A 19958-nucleotide genomic window follows, 5' to 3' on the forward strand; every position below is an offset into this window, starting at 1 on the left:
TTGAACCAACCACACCCTCTTTTTCCAGGGCAGCCTGTATTTCTCCTGAGGTTACATGTGGGTTATCTTTGTATCCCGAACACATCTTCTGGCAGTTGTGGATGCAATTTTTCTCATTCTACCTGATCAAGAGAACCCAGAATTTTCCATTTCTTAATAAGTGATTGAACAGTACTGATTGGCATATTCAAGGCTTTGGATATCTTTTTATATCCTTTACCATCTTTATAAAGCTTCATACCTTGTTACACAGGTCTTTTGACAGTTAATTTCTGCTCCCCATGGCTCAGTATCTAGCCTGCTCAGTGCATCTACGTGAGAGATAACAAACTCATTGACTATTTATATGCAGACACTAATTGCAATTAAAGAAATTAACCTTTAATTGCTGCTTTAAACTGTGTGTGTCACCTTGTTGTCTGTACCAATGCCAAACATTCCAGGGTATGTACATTTTTCATCAGGGCCATTTGGGTGATCTCTGTTATGATTGTGATTGAAAAAGGAGCCAAACAACTATGTGATAATAAATGTCATTTAACCACTTGCCGTCCGAGGCATTGTAATATGACGGTGGCAGGAACCCTCCGCCCTGGGCCATCGTCATATGATGTCCTCGGCTTCCTGACATTTTAGAGAGCGCACTCGCGGCATCACTTGGGACCCGATGCGCGTGCCTGGCGACCACAATGTCCGCCGGGCCCCCCTGCGATTGCCCATCAACACAGCAGGACCGTGGATCTGTGTGTGTAAACACACTGATCCACGTCCTGTCAGGTGAAAGGAGACTGATCCGTGTGTTCCCAGTACAGAGGAACACTGTTCAGTCTCCTCCCCTTGTGAGTCCCCCCTACAGTTAGAATCACTCCCTAGGTAACACATTTAACCCCTTGATCGCCCCTTAGTGATAACCCCTTTCCTGCCAGTCACATGTACACAGTAGTCAGTGCATTTTTATAGCACTGATCACTGTATAAACGTGAATGGTCCCAAAATAGTGTCAAAAGTGTCTGATGTGTGTGCCGCAATGTGGCACTCCTGATAAAAATCGCAGATCACCACCATTACTAGTAAAAAAAAAAAAAATGCCATAAATCAATAACCTATTTTGTAGACGCTATAACTTTTGCGCAATCCAATCAATATACGCGTATTGCGTTTTTTTTGGCCAAATATATGTAGAAGAATACATAACGGCCTAAACTAAGGAAAAAAATTTTTTTTTTAATTGCGATATTTATTATAGGAAAAAGCAATAAATATTGGCCTGGATTCAAGAAGCAATTGCGCCTGTGTAACCATAGGTTACACAGCGCAATTGCTTACTTGCCCCGGCGTAACGAATGCTCCTGATTCAGGAACCTCGTTACACCGACTGAAGCCTAAGATATGCGCGGCATAAGGCTCTTATGCCCGCATATCTTAGGCTGCATTCTTGCGATGGCCGCTAGGTGGCGTTCCCGTTGTGCTCAGCGTATAGTATGCAAATTGCATACTAACGCCGATTCACAACGTTGCGCGAGCCCTGCGTACGCAATTTACGTCGTTTCCGTATGGCGTTTTTTGCGTAAGGCTGCCCCTGCCATTAGCAGGGGCAGCCAATGTTACGTATACCCGTCGTTCCCGCGTCGCGAAATTTGAAATTTACGTAGTTTGAGTAAGTGAATCGTGAATGGCGCTGGACGCCATTCACGTTCACTTTGAAGCAAATGACGTCCTTGCGACGTCATTTGCCGCAATGCACATCGGGAAAGTTTCCCGACGGAGCATGCGCTCTACGCTCGGCGCGGGAACGCGCCTAATTTAAATGATTCCCGCCCCCTACAGGATCATTTAAATTGCGCGCGCTTGCGCCGGGCATTTTGCCGGCGCGCCCACGCAATTTACGGAGCTACTGCTCTGTGAATCAAGGGCAGCGCAGTAAATTTGCAGGGGCGCAGGGCAAAAACGTTGCCCTGCGCCTCCGTAAAAAATGCGCAAATCTACTTGAATCCGGGCCATTGTGTTTTTTTTTTTTTCAAAATTGTCTGTCTTTTTTTGTTTATAGCGCAAAAAATAAAAACCGCAGAGGTGATCGAATACCACCAAAAGAAAGCTTTATTTGTGGGGAAAAATGTATAAAAATTTAATTTGGGTACAACGTCGCAGGACCGCGCAATTTTCATTCAAAATGTTACAGCGCTGAATGCTGAAAATTGGTCTGGGCAGGAAGGGGGTGAAAATGAGCTGTACTGAAATGGTTAATAAAATAATTTTTTTTTGGCATGATTAGTCATATTTTCAATATCAATGCCAAAATGTTATGAGTTCTGCCAGGGTATGCAAACTATTGAGCGCAACAGTATATACCATACCTGAGGGATCCCCATGGAAGATAGAAATCACTGTAGTAGGCACCACTACTACAGGTATCTCCACTAGCTTCTGCATTGTGTGCCAAGAAACTGCCCTGCTGCATTATAAACACAGGAGGTTGTTCACATGGCATAAGCACCATTCAGACATCACTTTGCATGTGCTCAATGCATGTAAACCACTCTCTGACTGAAGAAGGTGGCGAGACAGGGTGGTGATGTCCTGGTTTTTTTGTTTGTTTTTTTTTGTCACGATAAGCCATATTTTTAATATCAATGGCAAAATTTCACAATTTCTGTCAAATGTTTTGTTCTTTGTAGCTAAGGCAACATTCAGAAGTTTCATTTCCTGCTTGTGTGATTGGCTCATAGCTTTTCCCAGCAGTTTTTGTGTTACTACAACAATGTGGCTGATCATATGATTACAGCAAGCAAACCTTCCAACTTTCCACATAAAAAATAAAATATCAAAAAGTTCGCAAATTTGATAAAAAAAATCTGTGCAGCTTTGCATAGTAACCAATCCGCTTCTAGGTTTTATTGTCAAAGCTTAAAGATTAAACCCAATTCATGAAATTTGAGCTGGATACATATATCTGCAGTCATTTGTTATCTCTCTTTAAAGAGCTAAGTCCCATAGCTCTCTCCTGACCCATTCCTCTGTTATCAGGCTGATAACTCTGACAAATTCTTGGACACATCAGATAAAAGCAGCCTGACATTTCAGTCCGGGGAGGTTGCTAAAATTGATTAGCAGGGAGCTGGCCCTATTACAAAACACCTCTAAAGCCTCGTACACACTTCCTTGCAGTTTTCCCGTGAGGAAAACAGCCGGAAATCTGATGGGAAAATAGAGAACCTGCTCTCTATTTTCCCGTCGGGATTCCCAGCATTTTTTTTTCCCGTCGGATCTACTACTTTCCTATGGGAAACACTGCAAGGCAGTGCCAATGGAGCATACACATGGCCGGGATTCCAGGCCAACGCTCCATGGCAGTTTTCCTGCCGGGTTCTCGGCTTTCCCCTCAGTTTTCTCTGCGGACTTTTGAGGCCCCGTACACACGACCGAGTTTCTCGGCAGAATTCAGCCAGAAACTCGGTTCAGAGCTGAATTCTGCCGAGAAACCCGGCCGTGTGTACACTTTCGGCCGAGGAAGCCGACGAGGACCTCGGCGAGGAAATAGAGAACATGTTCTCTATTTCCTCGTTGTTCTATGGGAGAACTCGGCCCGCCGAGCTCCTCGGCGGCTCCAGGACTGAACACGCCGAGGAACTCGATGTGTTTGGCACGTCGAGTTCCACGGCCGTGTGTACGGGGCCTCAGAGTGTGTACAGGGCTTGAGAGTCTCTGCCTATTTTGCCTATGATGAGAGGGGGTGTGTGCCTTTCCTCCAATCAGCAATGTTAGCTATCTTGGCTGTATGTCCAGACATCACACGCTGTGTTAAACAGGAAGAAAAAATCTCCTAACATGATCTGAACTTTCTAAACAGTATATAAATGTGAAGACAGCAGATCAGTGGTGGTGCGTCTATAGAGGGCGCCGGAGCGCCGCCCCCTCTGGCTCTCGCACCACCACTGATTACAATAACATTGCATGAATCTATGTTATTGTTGCCGCTGCCGCGACTATTCAGATGGCCGGATGGTGAGCGCCGGCCACCTGAATAACGGCAACTGGTTGGCTGTGTGGAAGTGCCTATCAGAGCCAGCGGCTCTGATAGGCTTTTCAGAGTACAGCCCTCAGGCTTCCGGAAAGTTATCTAAGGGACGCAAGGGGGGTGCGTTCCTTAGATAAGACTGAGGCCTCGTACACACGACCTAGGAACTCGATGAACGAAACACATCGTTTTGCTCATCGAGTTCCTTGTTAGGCTGTCGAGGAACTTGACAAGCCAATTTTCTCCATTCCTGTTGAGGAAAAAGAGAACATGCTCTCTTTTTGGCTCGTCGAGTTCCTCGACAGTTTCCTCGTCGAAAAATGTACACACGACCGGTTTCCTCGGCAAAAAAAAAAAAACAGCAAGTTTCTTGCTGGTTTTTGCCGAGAAACTCGGTCGTGTGTACGAGGCCTTACAGGCAACTCGGCCAATCAGGTTCACCGGTAACCTGATTGGCTGAAGCGTCATCGAGGGCAGGAGAAGACATCGAGGGACGTGGAAGGAGGATGACTGACCCCCAGAAAGGTAAGTGCCGGGCGGGGGGAGGGGCATTTTACAGGGCACAGCGGCGATAATGGGCACAGTGGCGACAATGGGCACAGTGGCATTAATGGGCACAGTGGCGACAATGGGCACAGTGGCTTCAATGGGCACAGTGGCGACAATGGGCACAGTGGCGACAATTAAAGGGCACAGTGGCATTAATTGGCACAGTAGCGACAATTAAAGGGCACAGTGGCGACAAAGGGCACAGTGGAGACAATTGGCAGACAATTGGAGACAATTGGCACAGTGGCTGCGTTTTGATGGCATGGCACAGTGGTGACAATTGATGGCACAGTGGCTGTGTTTGATGGCATGGCACAGTGGTGACAATTGATGGCACAGTGGCTGCGTTTGATGGCATGGCACAGTGGTGACAATTGATGGCACAGTGGCTGCGTTTGATGGCATTGCACAGTGGCTGCGTTTGATGGCATGGCACAGTGGCTGCATTTGATGGGCCCCGTGGATGCATTTGATGGGCACAGTGGCTGCATTTGATAGACACAATGAGGCTGCAATTTGTTTTTTTTTGTTTGCGCCCCCCCAAAAATTTTGAGCACCAGACGCCACTGCAGCAGATATACATGTAAAACCTATGTGGGGAGATTTGGTTCACCCCTGTGTATTATCTGAGGCTATTCACTTCACTGGGTGTATGGAGGGTTTACATCCACTTTAAATGAACAAGCTGAAGTTAGAAGCTGATTGGTTACCATGCACAGTGTGCACCAATTTTAGTAGATCTCCCCTACAGTGAAAGATGCTGATCACTACAGACTACGTAACAAAAGGATTGCATAATGTTTTTTTATTGTGTCTACAGGAAGTAGAGCTCTCTGAGTCACTCTGCGGTAAGAGATAGGGTCCTATTGTCACTAATACTGCGGTCCCAGCAATCTGCTTCTCTGGTTGATCATGTAGCTTTGGTATCTAGACAGGGAGGAGTGCAGTGGTAAATCTGTGTGCTGCATCTGTGATGGCATTTTCATCTTCTCCATGATGAAGTGACGATCTTCTCCATGACACAACCTTTCTTTGTTCTCCAGAAACAGGCTCTCTTCCTGGGGACCTGTGTGCACCCCAGATTGACCTGCATGCTTCACAATAAAACACAGATGTTAATAATATTAATAATAATAATAAACTGCTATGTTGGCATGGCAACATTCAATCCGGCCATACACGGCACTATAACCCATTCTGAGCATTAATAGCTAGGCGTGGTAAAGGTCATCGGAAGCTATCATTATCACATAATGATTTTTTTTTTTTCATGATGCAAAATCTTTTGTCAGAAAGCTGCTTATTTCTCCCTTTTCTATGAGAAAAGGACACAAAGATTTCTGCACAGACTATGGTAGGCCCCAACAGCAGATCATTTGTCACTCTTGGTGAGACATCTGCCTGTTTGTGGCCACCTTAACACATTATTATAACTAGCTTAGATTATTGAGCTGGGGGTCTCTTTTTTATTGAACGGTAATGTCATTTTAATGAGCCTGTTCTGAGAGACTAGAAATGGGAAAAGTAATTACCAAGCCGGCAAGACTGATAACCGTGCTGTCACAGGGTGCAGTCAATAAGCAGCATATGTTACTGACGGGGTCTTTTCAGTTCTAAGCACAGTCATTGTCTGCACAGCACGTGATGGACTACAGAGCTGCTTGTCTTTGGTAGGTGGTATGTCTGGGATTAGTGGAAAAAAATTACATACATGTTCAGCCAGTACGTTTATTGTCAGTCTCTCTCTAAAAACCTAACAAGCGCATCCCTGTGCAGCTACTTATAATATGGCTCAAAGGGAGAATATACCCTAAATCCATAAAAAACAACCCTTGCTCAATCATAAAGAATTTTATATCGCCATTTACTGATTAAAACAATATAGTTTAATACATATATACGTACTGTATATACAGAATCTAAACGTTTTAGAATTATTTCTAAAAAACATATAATGAGACTCCATACAAAAATATCATATTTAATATATACACTATATTACTAAAAGTATTGGGACGCCTGCCTTTACAAGTACATGAACTTTATTGGCATCCCAAAAGAAGGGTGTCCCCCTAACAAGGGGCTGGGACTTTTGAGGCAACCAAAAGATAACAAAGTTATAATGTTAGAAATCGTAACATTTTTGTTTGAATGTTAACCACTTAACATCCGCCCGCCGTCAAATGACGGCGGGCGGAATGCTCTATTGTTCCGACAGGACGTCATATGACGTCCTGTCATTTAAAGCCTCTAGGGCGCGCACCCGTCGCGTCACTGGAAACACAGCGCGCGTGCCCGGCGGCCGCAATGGCCGCCGGGCACCCGCGATTGCCCAGTAACTGAGCAGGGACGTGGAGCTCTGTGTGTAAACACAGGGCTCCACATCCTGTCAGGGAGAGAGGAGACCGATCTGTGTCTCTTGTACATAGGGACACAGATCGGTCACCTCCCCCAGTCACCCCCTCCCCCCACAGTAAGAAAACACACAGGATACACATTTAACCCCTTCCCCGCCCCCTAGTGGTAAACCCCTTCCCTGCCAGTCACATTTATACAGTAATCAATGCATATTTATAGCACTGTTCACTGTATAAATGTGAATGGTCCCAAAAATGTGTCAAAAGTGTCCGATGTGTCTGCTATAATGTCGCAGTCCCGAAAAAAAACGCAGATCGCCGCCATTCCTAGTAAAAAAAAAATTTTAAAAAATCATTATGTCCCCTATTTTGTAGGCAATATAACTTTTGCGCAAACCAGGTTATTGCGTTTTTTTTTTTTTTACCAAAAATATGTAGAAGAATACGTATCGGCCTAAACTGAGAAAAAAATATATATATTTTTTTTAAAAAATGGGATATTTATTATAGCAAAAAGTAAAAAATATTGTGTTTTTTTTTCAAAATTTACGCTCTTTTTTTGTTTATAGCCCAAAAAATAAAAACCGCACAGGCGATCAAATACCACCAAAAGAAAGCTCTATTTGTGGGGAAAAAAAAAGGACATCAATTTTGTTTGGGAGCCACGTCGCATGACCGCGCAATTGTCAGTTAAAGCGACGCAGTGCCGGAAGCTAAAATCTCGTCTGGGCAGGAAGGGGGTGTAGGTGCACAGTAGGCAAGTGGTTAAAGAAGCCAGATGTATGGCAACATAAAATAATGAATAAAATTCATTACAACTCAAAATACATAAAAACAAAGATGAATAAATACAAATTGTCTCCAGTATTTCAATAAGGGTCGACGCGTTTCAGGGAAGATTCCATTTCCTCAGGGGCGTGTCCTTGTTTGAAGACTAATAGTATCTGATAAAGTTGCCAAGGACCATCAAACAGGTAACACGTTATTGCAAAGAATGGACTACAGTGAGTCCACCAAAGTTAGAACAGTTTGCATGTAAGTGAATTATGCAAACCTGTTTGAAAAATATTAAAGACCGCTTAATCAAACCGCATTGAAGATGTGTATCATAACCTCAGTGGTATCCGTGGACGGCCAAGGAAGATCAACGCTAAAAAGATGCCAAATCCCATTGCTGCCTCTGATGAGACAAGACCGCGTTCTTAACCTGCCGCTTATGATAGAATTACCATAATTCTGCAAAGTCTGTATCTTCTTTTTGGCATTGATCTTCCTTGGCCGTCCACGGATACCACTGAGGTTATGATACACTTCTTCAATGCGGTTTCATTAAGCGGTCTTTAATATTTTTCAAACAGGTTTGCATAATTCACTTACATGCAAACTGATTTAACTTTGGTGGACTCACTGTAGTCCATTCTTTGCAATAACGTGTTACCTGTTTGATGGTCCTTGGCAACTTTATCAGATACTATTAGTCTTCAAACAAGGACACGCCCCTGAGAAATAGGGAATCTTCCCTGAAACACGTCGGCCCTCATTAAAATACTGGAGACAATTTGTATTTATTCATCTTTGTTTTTATGTATTTTGAGTTGTAATGAATTTTATTCATTATTTTATGTCGCCATACATCTGTCTTCTTAGGCCCCGTACACACAAGGGGATCTCCGCTGGAAACGGTCCGCCGGACCGTTTCCAGCGGAGATTCCTCCTCCGGATTTGTATCCGATGGCGTGTACTCACCATCGGATCAAAATCCGCGCGGAATTCATCCGCGGTGACGTGTCGCACCGTCGCCGCGATGATGACTCGGCGACGTGCACGACGCTGGAAGGTAAGTACTTCCACGCATGCGTCGAATCATTACGACGCATGCGAGGGAGGGGAGCGGACGGATTGATCCGGGGAGTCTGTACAGACCACCGGATCAATTCGCTGGACCTGATTCAAGCGGATAAATTTCTTAGCATGCTAAGAAATTTATATCCGCTTGAAATGGATCGGGCCGAGGAATCTCCGCGGATAAATATCCGCTAGGCCGTACAGACGACCGGATTTGTCCGTTTGAACTGATCCGCGGATCAATTCCAGTGGATAGATCCGGTGGTGTGTACGAGGCCTTAAACATTCAAACAAAAATTAAAAGATTTCTAACATTATAACTTTGTTATCTTTTGGACACCCTTCTTTTGTTCTGTAACATATGGGATGTTGGCAACACAATTAATCTATCTCTGGTGCAAAACCCTTTTTATCTAGTTATTGGCATCCCAGTCTTAGTCCGTATGGTTCAATATTGAGTTGGCCCACCCTTCGCAGCTATAACAGCTCCAACTCTTCTGGGAAGGCTGTCCACAAGGTTTATGAGTTTCTATGGGAATGTTTGACCATTCATCCAGAAGCGCATTTGTGAGGTCAAACACTACTGTGGACGATAAGACCTGGTTTGCAGTCTCAGATCTAATTCATCCCAAAGGTGTTCTATCGGGTTGAGCTCAGGACTCTATGCAGGCCAATCAAGTTCCTCCACCCCAAACTCACTCATCCGTGTCTTTATGGACCTTGCTTTGTACACTGGTGTGCAGTCATGTTGGAACTGGAAGGGGACATCCCCAAACTGTTCTCACAAAGTTGGGAACATGAAATTGTCCAGAATGATTTGGACCAGTGCACAAACCAAAGTCCATAAAGACATGGATGAGCAGGTTTGGAGTGGAGAAACCTGACTGGCCTGCACATAGTCCTGACCTCAACCTGATAGAACACCTTTGGGAAGAATTAGAGTGGAGACTGTGAGCCAGGCCTTCTCGTCCAACATTAGTGCCTGACCTCACAAATGCAATTCCGGAAGAATGGTCAAACATTCCCATAGACACTCATAAACCTTGTGGACAGTCTTCCCAGAAGAGTTGAAGCTGTTATAGCTGGAAAGGGTGGTCCAACTTAATACTGAACCCTACGGATTAAAACTGGGATGCCATTAAAAGAGAAGCATGTTGTTAGTTTTTTTCCCTATTTATACTTACCTTGGTGGATGCAACATCAAGACTGAAAACCGAGCGATCGAACACTGTTGATCACTCGGTTTTCAAAACTCCGTGAGCAGAGAGCTGTCAGTCACAGCTCTCTATTCATCTCCCTTCGTGCTCATTGGGGCAAAGTGGGCTGTCTCAGGCTCTCAGCGGCTCACTGAGAGGCTGAGACGGGTATCAGTCCAGGCACCTGGCGGATCCAGACTTTATTGTCACGATGACGCTGTTCCTGGACAGATTTCCATGACGTCAGCAGAGAGCGGACTTAAGTCCGCTCTCTGCTGAAAACGATTCATAGGAGTGCAAAACGATTTGCACTCCTGTGATCCATAGGAGAAGCCCAGCCAAACGAGCTATGGCTGTACTTCTCATTTAAAGTTCATGTGCGTGTAAAGGCAGGCATCCCAATACTTTTGGTAATATAGTGTAAATTCATATCTGTTTTTTAGTAAATATATGAAATCCACCAGAACACAAGTATATATTGAATACACAAAACCATATAGAAGTTTAACTCCAAAACGTTTTATCACATCTACTGGGTCCGCTCGAAAGTCCTCTATAGTTCTTCCTTTTCTAGTAAAAAAGGCTAAATAAAGATAAATGGGTTGTTCCTGCCATGCAGCACATGTACTATACTTATAACATTTAACTATAAAACATTAAATTTCAATAGCAATCTGATCCTTTTTCTAAAAAGTTCCCAATCTTTGTGGTTCATGTACTGTATGGACTGAAATTGCTGAGATATTTCAATGTTATAAATTCATTTATCTATATATGGTAGACACATCCATATAGCAGAGCAAGATAATACCCTCTCCAAATGGTTTTGCTGGCTCTTACTACTACTGTATATCTCTGTTCATGTGCAGACAAGAGACCTTTTGTCTTTAGGATTATAATTTACAAGCTGCACAGTGGGGCCAGACCTCTAACATGACACCAGGTCAGCATGAATCTCACATGCATAGCTCAGTCTAAAATCTCACAACCTCCATTTCTTATTTCCGGTACAGCTGCAGGTCTGATACAAAATGTAGTCTGAAATAAAGGGGGAAGAAAGGTTTTAGGTAGGGGTTCCCTCAATCACAAGGCTGGCTGAACACAATTATAAATAGTTTGGCAACCAAGGCTGGTCATACATTATACAATTTTCTTCTACAACTTTCCTTTAGATTTACCAAAACCTTATAATATGAGGTCACACCTAAACATTTTCAATTTTGTATGCAATCAGGCAGGCCCTTGCACTACACAGTTGAAGGTAAATCTAAAGTAAAATTAACAAGAAAATTGTATAATTTATGAACTTTAGGCTCCATGCACACTAGTGTTTTTTATAAGGTCAAAAAATGCAAAAAAAAACAGAAAACGCTGGATGAAAAATGCTGATAATAGTGTTTTTGTGACAGCTTGTAGTAGCATTTTAGAAGCTTTAAGGCGCAATGGCATTTTATTAGCATGTTTACAGTACATGAAGAAAAAAGCTAAAAAAGGCATTTAGGAGCATTCAGAGTTTTTTTCTGCTGTAAAAATGCTCCAAAAAACTGTACAAAAACATAGCCTAATGTAGTGTGCATGGACACATATGATAACACTTAGCTTCTAGGAGCAGAAAAAAATACTAATAACAGCTTAAAGTGGTTGTAAAGTCAGAAGTTTTTTTTATCTTAGTGCATTGTATGCATTAAGATAAAAAGCCTTCTGTGTGCAGCAGCCCCCCATCAGCCACCTTAATACTTACCCGATGTCAGAGATGGACTGGCCATAGGGACTACAGGGAGTTTCCCGATGGGCCGATGGCTCAGTGGGCCGTTTTTTAAAACAGAGATGCTGCTTGAAGGACTTTTTTTTAACGCCCTGACAGTGCCCCAGTGTGAAAGCACTCCGTCTTTCACACCGGGACTGCAGCGGAAGCGTTTTTCAGTCGCTTTACAGGCGCCCAAAAGCACCTAATAAATGCCTCAGTATAAAAAGGGGTCCTACACTCACCCCCTCTATTTTACACTCACTCTCTTTTTCTTACACCCACCCCCTTTCCCTCTCTCTCTCTCTCTCTCTCTCTCATTCCCCTCTCTCTCTCTCATTCCCCTCTCTCTCACCCTCTCATGATATACAATAATGGATGTAGGGGCCTTTTGGTGTCCACTATTATCATAAATAATTGTCACTGCATTTGTTTATTACTGGTTTTATGGAGCACAGGATTCAGGAGTTTGCTGCGTACGAAATGCAGGATACAGGAGTATGCTATGGACCGTGTGCAATATCTGACCTCTGCACCCTCCACTCTCCTTCCATCCACCCTGGGATGGGGTGGGGTAGGATGAGATGGGATGGAGTGGGATGAGATGGGATGGGATGGGGTGGGATGAGATGGGATGGGGTGGGGTGGAATGGGGTAGGATGGGATGGGGGTGGATGGGATGGGGTGGGGGGGTGCCGTAGAATGGGATGGGGACGGGATGGGGTGGTATAGGATGGCATGGGGTGGGGGTGGAGTGGGATGGCATGGGGTAGGGTAGGATGAGATGGGATGGGGTATGGTGGGGTGGGATAGGATGGGATGGGCTACCTGACATACATGGACCTACCTGACATACACAATGACTTCACCTACCTGACATTCATGGACCTACCTGACATACACAATGACTTCACCTACCTGACATACATGTAACATGGACCTACCTGACATCATGTGTCACAGCATCCATCCAGCCAGAAAGGAGGGGAGGAGAGGAGAGGAGAGCCGCCCGCCCATGCACTAGTGTTGTCATATTCTGCTCCCTAGTGCATGGTGTCGAGGAGGCTTATAATTGCCTCCTTCTGGAGTCTGCGGCGCCTATGATGGACGTCACACGTCCCGCGGTCCTGTGATTGGATCTCCAGGACATCCATCATAGGAGCCGGGTGTACCAAGATGGCTGACCGCTCCGGAGCTAGGCCGAAGTCACGATCCATTGCATCACTGGTGGCAACGGACGGCCCATTGCGCGGGCCACATGGCAAGGCCCGCGGGCCTTGTGTTTGCCACCCCTGATCTAGATCCAGTGATGTTACAGGAGTGTCCCGGCTGCCCAGGAGTCCAGGACTACCCTCCTCAATGGCTGAGACAGCAGCATGGCGTCATTGGCTCTGGCTGCTGTCAAAGTCAGTCATCCAATGAGGAGAGAAAGGGGGCGGGGGCCGGGCTACGGCTCCATGTCTGAATGGACACAGGGAGTCTTCAACTGGGCTCGGGTGCCCCCAGAGCACACTGCTTGCTGTGGGGGAACTCAGCAGGAGAAAGGGGCCAGGAGCGCCGATGAGGGACCCCAGAAAAGGAGGATCTGGGCTGCTCTGTGCAAAACCATTGCACAGAGCAGGTACGTATAGACATGTTTGTTATTTTCAACTAAAAAAGAAAACAAGATTTTTCAAACACTTTAAAAAAACGCTAGTATGCATGGAGCCTAAAACAGTTCATGCATGTGTATTTTAAGTGTGAATTTAAAGCGGGGGTTCACCCTTAGAGGGCACTTTTCCCCCTTAGATTCCTGCTCGTTTTTACTAGGGGAATCGGCTATTTATTTTAAAATATGTGCAGTACTTACCCGTTTACGAGATGCATCCTCTCCGTCGCTTCCGGGTATGGGCTTCGGGAATGGGCGTTCCTTCTTGATTGACAGGCTTCCGAGAGGCTTCCGACGGTCGCATCCATCGCGTCACGATTTTCCGAAAGAAGCCGAACGTCGGTGCGCAGGCGCAGTATAGAGCCGCACCGACGTTCGGCTTCTTTCGGCTACGAGTGACGCGATGGATGCGACCGTCGGAAGCCTCTCGGAAGGCTGTCAATCAAGAAGGAACGCCCGCTCCCGAAGACCCATACCCGGAAGCGACGGAAGAAGATGCAGCTCGAAAACGGGTAAGTACTGCTCATATTTTAATACAAATAGCCGATTCCCCTAGACCGAACGAGCAGGAAGCTAAGGGGAGAAAAACATTTTTTTTACAAATGGGTGAACTTCCGCTTTAACTGCCTGTCTGGAGCTGTAAGCCTTGTCTCCTGTAAGTCAAAAGTTGGACTCCAAGTGCAAAAACGTTCACCTAAATATATTCTCTAAAATAGCCACAAATATATGAATCCACTGTGTGTGCTAAATGCCTTGGCAAACCCAGATATCACCTGTTAAAGGTAGCAGTGATATCATCACTTTCTTGATCATAGCCCAGGCAGAAAGCAAAACGAAATGGGGCTAAATGTGAGTTACCGCATTTAGCAGCGTTTAGAAGCATTTGGCTCTTGAAATGCCTCTAAACTCTGCTTTTGAGCCCATTTTTTTGGTTTCCAAAAAAAACCTCTAAACTCAACTGCCTAGTAACGACTATAAACGACTCTGTGTACATGTACTGATAAAATAACAGAGGAGAGTTCAGGGGCAGCTCAAAAAAATGCCCAACTGCTCTCAAACATTCGTTTACCAGCAGCAGTGTACAGCAGTGGCCTAGAGCTGGCCATAGATGGATAGAATTTCAAATGATAATTCTTAGGAAAAGTCTTATGCCCCGTACACACGATGGGAAATTCTGCCAGCAAAAGATTGAAAGCTGGTCCTCAAATTTTCCGACGGAAAAAATTCCTATCGGAAAATCCGATCGTCTGTAGCAATTCCGACGCGCAAAATTCTGACGCATGCTCGGAAACATTGAAATTCATTTTCTCGGCTCGTCATAGTGTTGTACGTCACCGCATTATTGACGGACAAAAGTTCAGAGAACTTTTTCAGAGAACTTTTGTGTGACCGTGTGTATGCAAGCCAAGCTTGAGCGGAATTCCGTCGGAAAAGCCATCCATAGGTTTTTACGACGGAAAATCCGATTGTGTGTACGGGGCATCAGGGAAAATGGTACGAAAATTCTCACATTTGTTTGTTGATTTCATTTGCTTTTAACATTTGATTAGAAAAACACACAAACTTTCTTAGAGCCTTCTTTTCCCAAGTATTTGCTTTGAGAATTCTACCCATCAATGGCCAGTGCAGCTTGAGATCAGATTGAGCTTAAGAGCCGGTTCACACTGGGGCTTAGCCGCCTGACGAGTCGCGTCCCATTCTATGCAATAGAACCGTTCTAATAGGAGCGACGCACGGTTCTTGTACGACTTCGGGGGCAGCTCGGGGCGTTTTGCATTGACTTCTATACAGAAGTCATTTTGCTAATCGCCTCTGAAGTCGTCTTCAGGACGACTTGTAGAGTTGCCCCCAAAGTCATGCCGTCGCAGTGTGAAACGGCTCTAAAAGTCTAAGGCCGGGATTCACGTACATCGGCGCATCTTTGTGCCGGCGTAGCGCATCTCATAACATTGAGAGGCAAGCTGAGTATTCACAAAGCACTCGCTCCCATATTTACGCCAGCGTAACGTAAATTGGCCGGCGTAAGCCCGCCTAATTCAAAGTAGGAAGGTAGTGGGCGTGCTACATGTAAATTAACCATGACCCCATGCAAATGAAGGGCCTAACGAACGGCACATGCTCAGAATCACGTCGCATATACTCCCTAAGATATGCCAGCTCAATGCCTACGATACCTACGCCCAGCCCCATTCACGTACGACTTACGTAAACAACGTAAAATACGACGGCTGTTCTGATGTTTCCGACGTCCATACCTTACCATGACTTACCCCTGCTTTATGAGGGGTAAACTTACACCGGACGTACGCCTTGCGTAAACGGCGTAGATTACTGCGACGGGCATAAGTACGTTTGTGAATCGGCGTATCTTGCTCATTTACATATTCAACGCGTAAATCAATGGAAGCGCCCCTTGCGGCCAGCGTAAATATGCGCCCAAGATACGACGGCGTAGGAGACTTACGTCGGTCGTATCAAGCCAAAATTCAGGCGTATCTTGTTTCCTGAATAAGGCGCATAGATATGACGGTGCATCCGTGGACTTACGCGGCGTATCAGAAGATACATCGGCGTAAATCCTTTCTGAATCCCGTCCTGAATGTGTTAGCATGTTTAGTGTTAGCACAGTAAATCTACAGTGCAATGGCCTTTCTGATACAGAATAAAAAGAATCATGATTCATAATGATTGGCAGAGTCCTGTAGATACAAGAAAAACATGAATTTGACTATAAACCATTAGCATTTGCCTGGGTCCCAGTCTTGATTTTTTTCCCATTACTTACCCTTAGAATGAGCTTCCTGTTGACCATGTCTTGTTTCCAGGGCATCACATAACGTTTAGGAATCATTGGGTGTCTCCTGGTGAACTCAGGAATGTGTGAATGAACTAGTCTGCGAATAAAGTAACAATAATTAAAAATTGAGAAGTGGGTGGGGAAGTGGGTGGAACTTTTTATCAAGAAGAAGCCTTTAAAAATGAAGTCTACTGGCACCTATCACATATCATACTTACCTCATTGATCCCAGCATTTGATCACAAGGCTGTTACTTGAATGGCTGCAGGCAGATGTTCAGTTCCAAGTCAACAGTCATGATTTTGCCTGAGCTTCTCTCTGAAGAGAAACCCTATCCACATCCTCCACTCCCTCTCCACTTTGCTGGTAGTACTTTGAAAAGATCCTGTGTTGGGTGCTGGAACTCCATCACACGGGCCGACCAATGGGACTATCCATTGCCCTCTATAGAACGGCAGATGTAAACGGTGTAAAATGTGTTGAGGGGGAAACTAGATCTCGTGCACACTTCCTGTGTTTCTTGATTATGCGTTATGCACTGGAGGACTAACACCAGGAGATGTCCAAGTGTCGGCTTTAATATGAAGACATTTATAGTTCTGTCTCTTCAGCGCATTTTCAATACTGAAGCCTTTTAAACGTTTTTTTTTCTGTTTTTATTTTTTTTATTTTTTTAGGGGGAACAGTACAGCCAATTTTAAATATTTAAAATATTAGTATTAACTTTAGTAAAAATGTGAAATAAAATGTACCAAAAGCCATTAGAATATCCCTTTAAAGGGGTTGTAAAGGTATAATTTTTGTTTCCTAAATAGCTTCCTTTACCTTATTGCAGTCCTCCTTCACTTACCTCATCCTTCCATTTTGCTTTTAAATGTCCTTATTCCTTCTGAGAAATCTTCACTTCCTGTTCTTCTGTCTGTAACTTCACACAGTAATGCGAGGCTTTCTCCCTGGTGTGGAGTGTCGTGCTCGCCCCCTCCCTTGGACTACAGGAAAGTCAGGACAGCCACTAACACACAGCTCCTTTCTCTATCTGCAACGTAGAGAGCGTCCTGACTCTCCTTTAGTCCAAGGGAGGGGGCGAGCACGACACTCCACACCAGGGAGAAAGCCTTGCACTACTGTGTGGAGTTACAGACAGAAGAACAGGAAGTGAGGATTTCTCAGAAGAAATAAAGACATTTAAAAGCAAAATGGAAGGACGAGGTAAGTGAAGGAGGACTGCACTAAGGTAAAAGAAGCTATTTAGGAAAACATTTTTTACCTTTACAACCCCTTTAAGTTTAAACATTGGTGAAAAGGGGAGCATAGACCATGTATTCAAGCCATGGTAATGCATTCTAAATTATGTTTTGGAATAAGAGAAAAGTTCATGTATAGGGGTACAGCAGCAAATCGGCTCTCCTGCATTCGATCATATACTAGATATGTGATCCAGCACTTCCAGGTAGGGGCCACGCACGTGCATGGCCTCCGCAGCAGCTGTGCTGTGATTAGTCACAGCACAAGCCGATCAGCAGGTCCCGGCCAATGATTGACTGGAGGCACCCTCTGATCGATGAAGAGGATGGCAAAAAAGAGCTCTATGAATGTAAACAATACAGAGCTCTGCCATTGAAATCACCTGCAAATCGCTTTGGCAGCGGAGCTTTTCGATGGCTTTTAACCCGCCATAACTTAAACTAGTGACGCTTTACCGCTAATGCCCCCTGCCCCAGTGTGAAAGTAGCCTACGGCCCCATACACATGAGAGGATTTATCCGCGGATACGGTCCAGCGGACCGTATCCGCGGATAAATCCTCTCGAGGATTTCAGCGGATTTCTATGCGATGGAGTGTACTCACCATCGCATTGAAATCCGCGCCGAAATCCTCTGGCGATGACGTGTCGCGCCGTCGCCACGATTATGACGCGGCGATGTGCGCGACGCTGTCATATAAGGAATTCCACGCATGCGTCAAATCATTACGACGCATGCGGGGGATCCCTTCGGACGGATGGATCCGGTGAGTCTGTACAGACCAGCGGATCCATCCGTTGGGATGGATTCCAGCGGATAGATTTGATAGCATGTCATCAAATATTTATCCGCTGGTAATCCATCCCAGGGGATAAATATCCACGGAAACAGATCCGCTGGAGTGTACACACCATAGGATCTATCCGCTGAAACCCATTCGATGGGATTTTTCAGCGGATGGATTCTATCGTGTGTATGGGGCCTAATGCTGCGTGCACACGATAATTTTTCGGGTTAGTAAAAATTACGTTTTTTTTTATGTCATTAAAAACGATTGTGTGTGGGCTCCAGAGCATTTTTCGGGTTCTGAAACACGGGCAAAAGAAAATTCGAACATGCTCTATTTTTTCACGACATTTTTAACGCTGTTGTTTTCCGGGTTGTAAAAAATGGTCGTGTGTGGGCTTTAACGACGTGAAAAATCCGCGCATGCTCAGAAGCAAGTTATGAGACGGTAGCGCTCGTTCTGGTAAAAATACTGTTTGTAATGGAGTAAGCACATTCATCACGCTGTAACAGACAGAAAAGCGCGAATCGTCTTTTACTAACACAAAATCAGCTAAGGCAGCCCAAAGGGTGGCGTCATCCGAATGGAACTTCCCCTCTATAGTGCCATCGTACGTGTTGTACGTCACCGCGCTTTGCTAGAGCATTTTTCTTTTCACGATCGTGTGTGGGCAATGTCATTTTAATAATCGGGTTGAAAAAAACATTGTTTTTTCTAGAGCCTGAAAAACATTGATTTTTACAACCCGAAAAATGATCGTGTGTACGCGGCATTAGTGTGTATCATATACATAACACTTGTAAACAACATTATAAAGCAAGTAAAATAAAGATAAAGTCAAAACAATAAAAATGTAGAGTTACCCTTTAATGTCGGTGATGGTCGCTACAGAGTTCATGGCTTCGGGTTGCTGGTTGTTTTCCGGTACTTGTCTCTGACTGCTTTGGTCTTCTGCCTTTTGCTGAATCTGAACATCCATTAATACAGGCTGACTTTGCATACTATGTATACAACTATATAAATACACATTAGTTCTTCACTTCTGCTATTTCTGAATGACAGCCTGCTCTCCTCTGTGTTTATACTTGTTGTCATAGAGATCCTTTGAGGCCAGGCCTTGTCTCCTTCAGTTCCCTTTTACTGCTATAGTAATCGTTTTCTGTCTTCAGACTAGAATTCCTTTTTTCTATCTAACTGGATGATAACTGCTCATAAACTGGGTGATCCTATTTGTTTACTAATGGAATCCCTCTGTGTACATCAACTTTCTGTTCAAGTCTCACCCCGCCTGACAAGCTCTTCTCACCTCCATAGTTACTGTTGCTGTGATCGTGCGATTTGTTTACAGTGAGCGTGTGCTTACCTGCATAGTGAGAGCCGGGAGTTATGGAAGGACACTCTTCATGATCACGCCCACTGCTGAAATCTTCTAATCATTTATTCATTCAACGCAAACATATTCAGCGCTCCTTGTAAAGGTCACAAAGTCATTATTTTTCCATCGTCTGCAAAAATGACTAAATGATTAATAGGACACTGACATAAATAATACAAATATTATTTGCTTTCAACTTTTGATGTTTGAAAAGATTAAAATGTCTATTCAGTTTAGAGTTATAAAACATTACTTCTAATTACTTCAACACGCCCTGAATTGACACATTTCTTATTTCCCACTTCTACTGAAGCCCCTAAAAAGGCTAAGTTCACTTTTCTTTTTCTAAATTCCAGCTCCCCTATGTACTAATAAAGCATTAATGTGCTTATTTTGCAAAA

The 19958-nt window shown here is 44.4% G+C and overlaps 1 protein-coding gene across 3 annotated transcripts; it reads right to left on the minus strand.

The window, feature by feature from the left end:
- Nucleotides 1–5352: 5352 nt before the first annotated feature.
- On the minus strand, nucleotides 5353–19698 carry TEX43 (testis expressed 43). 3 transcript variants are annotated; one of them, XM_040344640.1, is made up of 4 exons: nucleotides 19546–19698; nucleotides 19046–19149; nucleotides 16140–16248; nucleotides 5353–5658 (listed from the first exon to the last, which is right to left on the minus strand). In XM_040344640.1, exons 1-4 carry the CDS (start codon nucleotides 19549–19551, stop codon nucleotides 5437–5439), a joined length of 441 nt encoding a protein of 146 aa, XP_040200574.1. In that variant the 5' UTR covers nucleotides 19552–19698; the 3' UTR covers nucleotides 5353–5436. The 3 variants fall into 3 exon arrangements, with proteins under 3 accessions (XP_040200574.1, XP_040200582.1, XP_040200566.1); XM_040344648.1 differs by lacking the exon at nucleotides 19546–19698 and adding an exon at nucleotides 19489–19524; XM_040344632.1 differs by lacking the exon at nucleotides 19546–19698 and having other exon boundaries at nucleotides 19046–19479.
- Nucleotides 19699–19958: the final 260 nt, after the last annotated feature.

Source organism: Rana temporaria, chromosome 1 (genome assembly GCF_905171775.1).
Source record: "Rana temporaria chromosome 1, aRanTem1.1, whole genome shotgun sequence".
Classification (NCBI taxonomy): domain Eukaryota; kingdom Metazoa; phylum Chordata; class Amphibia; order Anura; family Ranidae; genus Rana; species Rana temporaria.

Excerpts from the sequence above, each read along its gene's own strand:
- TEX43 (XM_040344632.1), bottom strand. The coding sequence starts at position 19,182 with ATGCAAAGTCAGCCTGTATTAATGGATGTTCAGATTCAGCAAAAGGCA. Across the intron at positions 16,249-19,045 it reads ACCATCACCGACATTAAAGG|ACTAGTTCATTCACACATTC; the intron begins GTAACTCTACAT and ends CTTTATTCGCAG. Across the intron at positions 5,659-16,139 it reads ACAGGAAGCTCATTCTAAGG|CATGCAGGTCAATCTGGGGT; the intron begins GTAAGTAATGGG and ends TTTATTGTGAAG.